Source organism: Anabrus simplex, chromosome 13 (assembly GCF_040414725.1).
Source record: "Anabrus simplex isolate iqAnaSimp1 chromosome 13, ASM4041472v1, whole genome shotgun sequence".
NCBI lineage: Eukaryota > Metazoa > Arthropoda > Insecta > Orthoptera > Tettigoniidae > Anabrus > Anabrus simplex.
Window position 1 is genome coordinate 7,132,949 of NC_090277.1, and position 13,679 is coordinate 7,146,627.

The 13,679-nt window shown below is 36.3% G+C and overlaps 1 protein-coding gene across 3 annotated transcripts in view; it reads left to right on the plus strand.

Annotated features, from left to right (window-relative positions):
• LOC137502855 (zinc finger protein 569-like) overlaps window positions 1-13,679 on the plus strand; it is a 73,046-nt gene that overhangs the window by 41,840 nt on the left and 17,527 nt on the right. For all 3 annotated transcript variants that reach the window (XM_068229998.1, XM_068230000.1, XM_068229999.1), the window contains one exon: window positions 10,604-10,686. In XM_068229998.1, the coding sequence (XP_068086099.1) occupies window positions 10,604-10,686 (83 nt within the window). The remainder of the gene's footprint in view (window positions 1-10,603; window positions 10,687-13,679) is intronic.

A 13,679-nucleotide genomic window follows, 5' to 3' on the forward strand; every position in this document is an offset into this window, starting at 1 on the left:
ATCGGAAATGTCATTGAGATTAAAATTGGGATTGAAATATTGGTCTAAATTTATAAAGCAATTCTCTGTTATGTTAAGGAGGGGTCCTTTATTCATAATTTTGAGAATTGTCATATCTTGTTTAATGTCAGTAAATTTATGATTATAATCATTCATGTGTTGACCAACTGCAGAAAATTTATTGTGTTTTTGGGCATTGACATGTTCAAGGTATCGTATTTTAAAGCTTCTTCCTGTTTGTCCGATATAAGAAGAATTGCAGCTGTTGCATTTGAACCTATATACACCAGATTTTGAAAAAGGATCAGTTCTATTAATAGATGATGAGTTGTGTAAGACATTAGCGTTATTATTGTTGGTTCTGAAGGAGATTTTAACATCATGTTTTTTGAAAACGTTAGTGACCTTGTAAATATCTTTATTGAACGTGAAGGTAGAAAATGAAGAAATTTTTGGTTTTTCTTTTTTTAGAGTGGTTATAGGACGATGTTTGTATTTATTGATAATACTTTCAATGAAAGAACTATTGTAACCATTGAGTTTAGCGATCATACGGATATTGTTTAATTCTTTTTTAAGATCACATTCAGACATTGGGACTGTAAAGGCTCGATGAACCATACTATTATAAGCCGCTCTTTTATGGATTTGTGGATGAGAAGAAACTTGATGAATAGTGGAAGAAGTTTGGGTAGGCTTTCTGAAGATGTTGAATTTTAAGGAATATAGTTGCCTAATGATGGTTAAGTCTAAAAAATTTATTCTTTGTTCAGATTCAGATTCGAGAGTAAATTTTATGTGTGGGTCGATATTATTAAGGTTGATAAGAGTAGAAGCTGCGTCTGTTGTGCTTTCATCTAGAATTACCAAAGTATCATCAACATATCTAGCCCAAAAAAGAATATTAATGAAGTTATTATTATTATCAATTTTAGTATGTTCTAAAAAATCTAAGTAGATTTCAGCTAAGATGCCCGAAGCCGGCGATCCCATGGCCAAACCTTCCTGCTGGTAGATAATACTGTCGAAAGTGAAATAGTTATTGTTTAAAACCAATTTCAGGATAGACATAAAGTCTTGTATTTCTAAAGCACGTAGGTGACTGTATTTGCCTAAATTGTTTTCAATTGTAGGGTATAATTTAGAGGTTTGAATACTAGGATACATATTAACAACGTCAACCAGGCAAAACGTAAAGCCTATTTATACTTAGGTTTAAAAGTCAAAATAGCCAAATTAGGCAAGGATATCGAGTTTCTTAAACAATGTATTACGTATAATTTGACACCTAATTTTCTCAAAGGCAACTTAAAAAGATTTCGACCTTCACCTCACATTGCTAAGACCCAAATTAAAACGAACAAAATTTGGCTAAAAGAAGAAATTAAATTCCTATACAAGAAAAAATCTTTCTTAAATCATAGATTATATGAAACTCACCTCGTAGCTGCAAATTCACTTTCAAGTGTTCAATGGAATTTATTTCAATCTCTAATTGATAATAGACTTTTCAACATATTAGCTAAGAAACAGAAAACCTTGGAGAAGAAACTTAGTATACTAAAAGGTTCTAAACCTAATAACACCCTTGCTACTAATAATAGAAATTCCTCTAGCACAACGTTTCAATTTCATCCACCAGTTATTAATTTATCCAATGTTCCTCTGAATGATGATGATAATTCAATTTTAGCCAAAGGTCCTAATCACAATTGGCCTAATCTTAATAAACTTGACAGCTCTACTACTATGATCTTAGAATCTGAACTAGCCATCAGTAAATTACCTCTCGAAAAACAGGATGAAGTTAGGTTCGAAGTTAAACGTAAAATTAACGACATTCTTAACTCAAGTATGAACCCCAACATCCCTATCGACATTAAAGAATCATTCATTGATCAAAAGCGATTACGCGCTCTCAAAAAGAAGATTTCTGATAATAATCTTATTGTCACTAAGGCCGATAAAGGCAATACCACTGTTATAATGGAAAGAAACAATTATATTAATAAGACTAAAGAATTCTTTTCTGATAGTTCGTTCACTGTTGTTAAAAAAGACCCTACTCAAAAAATCCAACGCCTTCTTAAACAAACTCTTAAAAACACTTCATTCCTTTTAACTGAACAAGAAAAAACTAAATTTATTAGCATGAATCCAAGTCTTCCAACCGCTAAAGCCCTTCCTAAGATTCACAAACCCGGCATCCCTATCCGCCCGATCATCAATTACAGACCAAGTCCTCTTTATAATGCTTCTCAATTCATTCAAAAGTTTCTAAGAAGATATCATTTTTTGTCTAAAAAATCTATTAAAAATACTACAGAGTTGATCGAGAATCTTAATAACTTTCATATCCAACCTAACCATTCCCTTCACTCTTTTGACGTTGTTAATATGTATCCTAGTATTCAAACCTCTAAATTATACCCTATAATTGAAAACAATTTAGGCAAATACAGTCACCTAAGTGCTTTAGAAATACAAGACTTTATGTCTATCCTGAAATTGGTTTTAAACAATAACTATTTCACTTTCGACGGTATTATCTACCAGCAGGAAGGTTTGGCCATGGGATCGCCGGCTTCGGGCATCTTAGCTGAAATCTACTTAGATTTTTTAGAACATACTAAAATTGATAATAATAATAACTTCATTAATATTCTTTTTTGGGCTAGATATGTTGATGATACTTTGGTAATTCTAGATGAAAGCACAACAGACGCAGCTTCTACTCTTATCAACCTTAATAATATCGACCCACACATAAAATTTACTCTCGAATCTGAATCTGAACAAAGAATAAATTTTTTAGACTTAACCATCATTAGGCAACTATATTCCTTAAAATTCAACATCTTCAGAAAGCCTACCCAAACTTCTTCCACTATTCATCAAGTTTCTTCTCATCCACAAATCCATAAAAGAGCGGCTTATAATAGTATGGTTCATCGAGCCTTTACAGTCCCAATGTCTGAATGTGATCTTAAAAAAGAATTAAACAATATCCGTATGATCGCTAAACTCAATGGTTACAATAGTTCTTTCATTGAAAGTATTATCAATAAATACAAACATCGTCCTATAACCACTCTAAAAAAAGAAAAACCAAAAATTTCTTCATTTTCTACCTTCACGTTCAATAAAGATATTTACAAGGTCACTAACGTTTTCAAAAAACATGATGTTAAAATCTCCTTCAGAACCAACAATAATAACGCTAATGTCTTACACAACTCATCATCTATTAATAGAACTGATCCTTTTTCAAAATCTGGTGTATATAGGTTCAAATGCAACAGCTGCAATTCTTCTTATATCGGACAAACAGGAAGAAGCTTTAAAATACGATACCTTGAACATGTCAATGCCCAAAAACACAATAAATTTTCTGCAGTTGGTCAACACATGAATGATTATAATCATAAATTTACTGACATTAAACAAGATATGACAATTCTCAAAATTATGAATAAAGGACCCCTCCTTAACATAACAGAGAATTGCTTTATAAATTTAGACCAATATTTCAATCCCAATTTTAATCTCAATGACATTTCCGATAAATCAAACATTCTTTTTGACCTGCTAATTCAACTTTTCAGACAATCAAAACCTAATATTAAAGGTCCGATTGTTCATTCTATTTTTACTACTTTTCTTAATCATTCTTCTATATTCCCACATCCCTCAGCCCCACCTTAAAAAAAAAAAAAACCCTCATACCTTTATTTTCCTTCTTTCACCTCCTCTAAAATTTTCCTTTGATCCTTACATACCTCCGTTTCTCTCTTCAGCTATTAAAAAAAAAACTCATACCTTTATTTTCCTTCCTTCACCTCCTCTAAAATTTTCCTTTGATCCTTACCTACCTCCGTTTCTCTCTTCAGCTAAAAAAAAAATCTCATACCTTTATTTTCCTTCCTTCACCTCAAAAAAAAAAATCTTACTGTCCTTTATTCAGAATCAAATTTATGGTCCGCATTGAACTGCGAATTTATATCCACCTTTATTTAACTCCATATATGTTATTCCACCTCGTGAAACATCCATCGTCCTTCAAGATTCCAGAAGCAGAAGAGCTTTCTCCTAGTATCATACTTCGCATCGTCTATTAATTCTACTTTATAAACATCTTGAGAAGACAAAGTTACGATTCTTTATTTTCAATTGATCTCTGAATGAACAACATTATCGCTTAAGAACCAAGTTTTTTCGATTTCCATTTCCACAATTTATACGACGCATGGAACTTTTTTAAGGATCTCTATTTTTTAACATAATATAGCGCTTCTCTGGTTTCCTAAGCCTCCTCGCGCAACAATTGCCTTGTTCCAAAAAATGAAGAGCCTTTCCAACATCCATGTATTTTGACGTCTTTCAATACCTTACAAAATACGACGTAATCTTCTTCGAATATACAACAGCTAAGAAGAAGCCAGCATTCAACCTACTCTTCTTCTTTATTACATCATTTAGTGCACAGTGGTGTTTTATAATATACGGCGCACCGAACTTTACATAACTTCCGCTCAGTGCTTCGTCAATTGGAAGAGTTATTATTTTTAATATATCTATACTCAAATTCCCACATGGTATGTACCTTTAAAAAGACTGTACTTGTGTTTACATTGTTTATGTTTTTCTTCGATATTTGCGCTTTAATTTACTTCAGGCTGATGATGACCTATTACTAGGTCGAAACTAGTCCCTATGTAATTTTCATTTTGTATTGAAAAGGTGGACCAATAATAATATATTATTTTACTCTATTGTAACTCCCAGCAAGACGAGCTGCCCTTACGTTTTATCTCCGTGGCAACCATAGTCGCCCCACACTCGTTTCCATGGCAACCACACAGCCACTCCCTTTATCCCTCCTCGGCAGGCAGTGAACGGACCTCCCTCTAAGAAATGTAATGCGCCAACTCTTATTGTTAGCAGTATAGCTAAGGATGATTCAAAGTAGAAGACCAATTTGAAACTAGAAATGCTGCTGTGATTGGTAAAATTTCTGGGGATATACTAAAGTCTGTTGGTTGAGATACAGAACCAAATCTGTAGTGCTTAATTGACTAGTGTTTGTTTGTTTATGTATTGATTAGTGTAGTGTATGTATGAAGCAGCTATACGAAATGAATGAAGAATTGGTGTAGTAGACCCTGTGTATAAAGAAATGTGATAAGCATAATGCCTATAATTACACACTTCATCTTGGCTAGTGTTACATGGAAGCTCTCGGAATTCATTCTTTCGGATTACATTATACGCATATTACAAAAATTACTAACTAGTTCGATAGAAGGTCGTTTAGTTTTAGAAAACATTATTCCACTGAAGCTCATCTTGTAGATTCCTGCAAGATATAGCTGATATTTTCTATTCAGGAGGTCAAGTGTGTCATGATGGACTTATCTAAGGCTTTTGATACGATAGATCTTGGGAGACTACTGGCAAATATAAGTGCAATTGGTCAAGGTAAAATAGTGACTGTGTGGGTGGCTATCATTTTAGAAAATACGACTCCGAGCATTAGAGTATGTGAAGCTTTATTTGATCCTATAAAAACTATGGGATTGGGTCCCATAGGGTAGTATGTTGGGACGTTTATTTTCATATGTACACAATATGAATAATTAACTGGAATCAGAGATATGGATTGTGAGTGACTGCAGAAAGACCTTGACAATATTCTGAGGTTTTGTGTTTCACAAATAGTCTTCTCTGTTTTATTATTCTCTTGAAGGGGTGAAAGTTCCTCATGAGGTTCTATGTAAGTACCTAGGCATTCATAATAAGGATAGATCTTCATTGTGGTAATCAGATAAACGGGATTGAAAATAAAGTTTACATATCTCTTAATATGATTTTGAGTTTATTGAGGGGTTTTAGAGGAGAGGGCACGTAAATCTCCAGCAAGGTCACAATTAAAGTATTGGTACGTCACCTTGATTATTTGATTAGAGAACAGGAAATAATCTACAGAAACAGCTCCATTTCTTGTGGGTGATTTCTGACAAAAGAGTTGTGTTACAGAGATGTTGCAAAGTTTGGGCTGGAAAGGCTTGGAGAAATGAGACAAGCTGTTCGACTAAGCAGTATATTCTGAAATGTCATCGAGGGATGGCTTGGAATGACATTAGTTGATGAATAAATTTAAGTCATCATCTTTATATGTAGGAAAGGTCACAACATGAAGATAAGTTGGAATTCAAGGGGACAAATTTTGGCTAATGTTTACTTACAGGAAGACATAATTTACCAAGTGAGTTGTTTCATAAATTTCCACAATCTTTTTCTACATAAACATCTGATAAACAATCAAAGTGCTCACCAGTGTGTGTTGATGCGTTTTATGGTTGATTAATTGAAACATTGAGTGAATTTTTGGTCTTAATGTGATGTACAGAGAAGGATGATGGATATTTCTGTAGTTATGATTTAAGTATTGTCCAATTGTTGGTAAAAAGGTACCAATAATATAGGATTACTTGCTATTACAGTGAAGTGTTTTGGGAATGAAGGTATATAGTGCCCCCTATTTCCCGGATAGGCTAAGCCGGTGAACGAGAGTCCCAGAGGTGGACCGTTCGTTAACTGGCGTCGCTGATTTTTGGGGGCGGTTAATAGGAAAAGGGGTGACAAAAATGGAAAAAAACAAACAATTTAAAAATGTGGTTCGATATTTATTGTTAATAGCACTCTTTTAAACAATAATTATTTACCGGGCGAGTTGGCCGTGCGCGTAGAGGCGCGCGGCTGTGAGCTTGCATCCGGGAGATCGTGGGTTCGAGCCCCACTGTCGGCAGCCCTGAAGATGGTTTTCCGTGGTTTCCCATTTTCACACCAGGCAAATGCTGGGGCTGTACCTTAATTAAGGCCACGGCCGCTTCCTTCCCACTCCTAGCCCTTCCCTCTCCCATCGTCGCCACAAGACCTATCTGTCGGTGCGACGTTAAGCAGCTAGCAAAAAAAACAAAACAATAATTAAACATAATTTAACAACAAAATCTTGAGGTCGTTATGCCTCATAGGACAGTTTTATACAATTCTGACTCTCTGGTCCTTCCTCATCGAAGCCTGAATTACACTGAAATGTAAATAAAAATAAAAATTTGCCTCATCTGGCTTGAAGAAAACAAAATTGTTGAGAGTGAAAATCTTCTTCACTTCTTTGAACCATGAACTTAACAGAAACTGGCTATCGCGACAGCATGTTTTCAACTTAGAAAAAGAAGAAATTTTATATTAATAAAATAATAAATGATAATAGAGTCATGAAAATCTCAAAAATAACACTGAGAATTTTTACATTATAATTTTACCTTAATTATGGATAAACTCCACTGATATTGAAATAATTTCTGAGCAAAACTAGAATAAATTGCATTCTCGAGAATTATTTTAATATAATTTCAAGTAATTATCTTGATTTAAGACTTCACAAGCATTATTATGACCTTAGAGAAGCATTCTTTTCCTGAAAATCCTTCAAAATATGATTGAAATTAATTTATGACTTTTTACAATATCTAAAATTTTATAAACTTTGTTCGGGCGAGGTTAAAATAGTACGGGCCTATTCATTTTTAATGGCACGTCATTGTAGAACATTACTTAAATACATAATGAGATTCACTAAACATAATTATTTCAACAAGATAAATGAGCACAAACAACGCCGGAATTACCTGAGCCCACCGTGGTGAACACGCGGTCAGGTCAAAACCACATTTTAATAAATCACGAGAGAAAATATTCCTAACTAATTCATTCTCCCCACATTCACACATATGATACACAAATTTCATTTATATTATTTACAAACGAATTCTAGAATTTAATTTTAGATTCTGATTATCATAATCGTATAAATAGAATAGTGAGACGACAGTTCCTGGTAAATCATTACGTCCGACAATCAGTGACACGTGATTGAATATTGGTAATCATGTTTAAAGAGATAATAGCAGGATTAATACAACATCGATCACAGATATTCAGCAAATTGATATTCAGAATAAAGTGGACGACAATTATCACGCACATTATTAAGCTTAAACATCAATGTCACCGGACATGTGGTCAATGAGTCACGATAAAGTATTATTAGAGACGTCCGACTCGTTGGCTGAATGGTCAGCGTACTGGCCTTCGGTTCAGAGGGTCCCAGGTTCGATTCCAGTCGGGTCGGGGATTTTAACCTTCATTGGTTAATTCCAATGGCCCGGGGACTGGGTGTTTGTGCTGTCCGCAACATCCCTGCAACTCACACACCGCATATAACACTATCCTCCACCACAATAACACGCAGTTACCTACACATGGCAGATGCCGCCCACCCTCATCGGAGGGTCTGCCTCGCAAGGGCTATACTCAGCTAGAAATAGCCACATGAAATTATTATATTATTAAAAACTATGTTCAGGCGAGGTTAAAATAGTACGGGCCTATTCATTTCTTAAACCCATAAATATCACTTAACAAATGCTCAAAATTCGCAGAACGCATTGTAATGCAAGACACATACTTCTCCAAATAATCCACGAATTAATCCCACAGGATCGCCGTATTCCAGGCTCATAATTCATCAACAGGCCATACATCAAATATCTCACAAGACCAGCAAATATTTATCACTCATGACCATTAATCTTTATTTAACCTGGCCTTAAAATTTATGACTATTATTATCATTAATATTATTAGTGGTGATTGTTAATTCTACATAATACTGAATTCGTTGACACTATCCTGCACAAATCCACAGAAATGCATAATATGAAATGCACAGTGAAATTTATCATATAAGGCACAACGAAAATTATTTCCACACAAGTTCATAAATCTGGAATTGTTTAATTAAATTATATTTTATGCGGGAACTCCATTACTTTTAAATATTAAGTTTAAGCATTTGAAGGGAATTAGAAATAATCTCAGAAGACATTAAATGGCAACTACACTAATAGAATCCAAATAACATTCGCACTCACTGTACCAACACTACCATGACACCAGAAGAATGAAGTATGAAATTATTGCAAAATTGCACTGATCTAATAGAAATAGTAATGCAAATGAAGAGGCACATACTACTTCCACATAGATGGACGGTAACTATGTTACAAAAGTTTACTTAAATTTGCAATGAGACTCGATCCCTTCCCAGGTGGTTGAATCTGCTCACATGTTGCAGGTCGTCCTGGTCGTTTTCTCCCTCATGTTAGAATGTGCCTACATTTAGCACCGCATGATGACAGCAAAGTCCATTTCCATATGTGAATGATTAGCTCTTCTTGAGGATAGGCGAGGCATCCTGGTGTAGCTGGTTATTGTGAATTGTAAAGGTCCCCTTCTTTCTTGAAGTTCCGATGGTGGCTGAAACGGACACAGACAGCTTTAGAAAATTTATCAAGTATGATCACGTTGAATAAATAGCTCGATGAACAAACTTAACTGCGAAGCTCACAAAAATCTGTGGCAATACAGAATCAGAGTTAAAGAGAGATTTTATTCGTTTTTCCAAGCTTATATTCCCTCAGCTGTGGACGTGTGGCACTGGCGTTCCGCGATGGGCTGTAATTCTTCTAGAAATTACTGGGCTCCGAGCAAGACATGACCACCATGCATTTATCGATCGCCAGGCTGGAATAATCAATAGTCTGCATACTCCCCAAAACCGATCGAAGCACTTTTTGACTGAGAACACAGCCATTCATGAATAAAACTTTAGACTGCTCTCCCAATGAAAGAATGTAATCAGCTGTTAAGAACACACAATAAAATGCATAGTATGGGCCAAATTTGAAGGGGACAATAGGAACATGGAATTTAACAAAGAGATAAGAAGTCAAGTGATGTATAGAAGGATGGGAACAGGGGAATGTGAAATAAAGAGGATCAGGAAAATAGCTAGTCAGTGTGGAAATAGGGATCAACAGATAGAGAAAGAGAAGCAAGGAATAGTATTGGGTGAATATTTGGAGTATTTGTCCTTTCATGTTCCTCCTTTTCTATCACTTCCTTGTCTACTGCCATCCTATTGTATGTACCTTTTCATGTTCTTGTCTCTCTTATCACTCTCTGAAAAATGGTGCAAAAGGGCTCTGGTTAATATGCAGCATGTCATTATGCTTCTTAGGTTACAAAAAGGGTTAAAAAAAGAAAATAAATGCAATTTAAATGCAATGCTAAAATTTACATGCAATGTACAGTTTAATCTTGTAGCACTTGCATGGAATTATTTAAAGTCATTCCACACACTGTATATGAGTTGATTATGTTTGTAAGTACACAAGATGTTATGAGTAGAATTTTGTAAATAATTTAAATTCATTAAGGATGGGCTGTGTGATTAAATTGTTAGTGTAAATTGTATAACACTCTATTTTAGCAAAATGTCTTCTTCTCTTGTCAATTTAAAATTTAGTGCTTGATAATAATGTATTTTTGTGTACCGTTTGCCACCGAGGTAGACACCTCTTTTGTAATTAAAGTGATTTTGAAATTCATTGTCTCAGCTGTTTCTTGTTTAGGTCAATATACTAATATTTTTATTCCTTTACTTCTCTATTCTACTTCTCTTATTTCTTGCTTACAGCCTTCCAAAGACAATAAGAAGGAAATATTCATAGAACAGCATACTGATGATCAGCTGCTGGCATACATCAAGGAAGAAACAAAGTATGTACACCGTGAAGCCTGTACAATATGGAATATTTTGTACCTGTATACAGTTGTATTCAGTAGTGGTTGTTTGACATCTGAAACTGACCATTTTTATCAGTTTAATTCTTTCTTTACAAGGTTACATTTAAACACTAATATTTTAAAATTCTATTGGTTAAAAATTCCTTAAAATATTCACAAACTTTAAGATCAGATTCATTGTTCCTTCATGTAGTTTTATTGAATATATATCTACAAAAAATCTCCAGTAGATCTAGATATTTCTGAAGTGTTTTTGTTTACAGTACTTTAAGCAACCACGGGGCCCGCAGTCCTATATTGCGTTAAGTAGAATTTATCTATTTGTGAACACCAAAGCAGATAATGAGTCATGGAAAGGAAACGTTCAGTTCATTAGTGCTACATCTTTGATATAGTTTTCTAATGAAACTTCCATATTGTTATAAGCATATAAACATATCATGGTATTGAATTTATGCTTGTTCCAGTGTTGTGGTCACACTTGCTGATTGTTGCCATTTCCTACTATTTAATTTAGTGCTCATTGTCAGTCAATTTCTTGTACTTTGTTGTTTTCACTATCGTATATTTGAGATGGTCCTTCATCCGACAGTCGCAACGGCACACCTTTTCATTTTCCACTTCAGCCAGGTTTTGTATATCCTTAAGATGACTTCTTCAGTAAGTTGGCCATCATCGGAGATTGTCTAACCAAGATACCTAAATTTCTCTACTCATGCTATATCATCACTGTCAACATGCATGGTTCCAAATTCTCAACGATGTAATGTCATGCATTCTCTCTTCTTTCCATTGAGGCCCGGGAATATTGCGCTAGTCGATTGTTCCAATTTTCTGTTTGGCGCTGCAGATCATCAGAGATTGTGCAGATCTTTGAAGCTAAAATGTCGTAGGTGTGCAGGTGTGATGTAATGGTGTCCACCACAAAAATGAACAGCAGGGCCTTGGTGGACTCCTACAGTTATATGGAAGTCATCAGGCGCTCCTGCCGCAGGTTGAACATGACTCCTTGGTTCTACGTAGAGCTATTTTACCCCCTCAGCAAGTTGCTCTGGCCAGATGAGGTCACGTGGTAGGCTTTCTCAAGGTCCAGAAAGTCTGAGATGAAGCCTCTTATTCTTTTCAGTGTCTCGTAACTAACAGCCATGCAGCGAGGATTGCTCCTGTTGTGCCTCAATTTTATACAAATCCAGCTTTATTGTATGTTTGGCTAAATCGCTCGTCCTGTTTTCGAGGATTTGTTCGAAAATTAACATATTATTCCTCAAAATTCTAATCGGGCGGTAAATATAAAAATCGGCAGGTCTTCCCTTATTTTTTAATTTTTTTAATGGATACCCTTGGCAATCTGTTGGTTTTTGGCCTTCTTTCAGATCTGCTTGAAAAGCTTGTTTTAGCCGCAACTCCTGCATTCCACAAAACAAAACTTTGCCGGAAATCATCGGGACCGATGTCTTTCCCTGGTTTTATTTCCTTCAGCAGAGCCTGGACTTCAGTGCCGTCGGACCTTTAACAACGGAGGTTTTAGTGCCAGGAGTGTCCAAGGACAAGTTCGGCTCACCAGATGCAGGTCTTTTTCATTTGACTCCCGTAGGTGACCTGCGCGTCATGATGAGAATTAAATGATGATGAAGAGAACACGTACACCCAACCCTCGTGCCAGCGAAATTAACCAATTATGGTTAAAATTCCAGACCCTGCCAGGAATCGAACCCAGGACCCCTGTGACGAAAGTCCAGCACGCCAACCATTTAGCCATGGAACGGGACAACTGCGCAGGGGAAAGGGACCGGTATATGCGGAAATTCCAAGATTGAAATTGTCAAAGCAGTTCCGCCAGCACTTTCGCGCTTCCCACCAGTCGAGTAGCAAATCGTGTTTCCTCATTGATGCCATAAATACGTTGTATTTCTTCCATGTAGCAATGCCCCGATTTGACAAGCCGTTAAATATCCTGTTCCTGTTTGCGGCATTTCAAGTTTCATATATAGTAGAGCTGCATAGCTGTTTGGTTTTGTTATGGCACTGACCCCTTTCACTTTACTACTGGCTGCTTTCTAGGCATTCGAATGAGTAGATATTATGGACAGTTCTGCCGCCTCTGCCGGGCTCCCAGGGGCCTCCTCCGCCTCCTCCTGGGAGGCCTTCCCAGGGGCCCGCTCCTCCTCTCGCGGGAAATTTGAATTGGTAAACAAAGCCATGTGCTTTTTGACAGCTATCATCGACAACAACGCATCGCTAACCTCAGTGCTGCCATCTTAACGGGCCTAAACCTCATGGCTGCCAACTTAACCTCACTAGCACGAGATTTGAATCCGTAAATAAATCCACGTGCTTTTCTGACAGCCACATGCTTTTTTACAGCTGTCATCGACAACAACGCACTGCTAACGCCAGTGCTGCTATCTTGACGGGCCTAAACCTCAGTGGTGCCAAGTTAACCTCACTAGCGCGAGATTTGAATCAGTAAACAAAGCTACGTGCTTTTTGACAGCTGTCATCCGCCATCTTTAATCAACAGAACACCGAGCTGCCCACTTTATGGCTACTATCTTAAGCACGTGGTAGCGGGCAATTTGAAAATGTTCCCTTAGCTGTCATCCGCCACCTTTAATCAAGAGAGCACAGTGCTGCACTCTTTAGCTACTTATCTTTGAAATGTGGTGGCGGCAAATTCGAAGTCCTTTTTTGACAGCTGTCATCCGCCATCTTGACACACAAACCTCACTGCTGCACTCTTTAGCTACTAGCTGAATCAGTAAACAAAGCCACGTGATTTTTTATCAGCCATCTTGCTTCGCTAACCTCAGTGCTGCACTCTTTGGCTACTTAACTTTGAAATGTGGTGGCGGACAATTTGAAAAAATTCTACAGCAGCCATCTTTAATCAATAGAGCACCGTGCTGCCCTTTTTACCTACATACCTTTGAAATGTGGTGGCGGATAATTTGAAAAATTCTACGTGC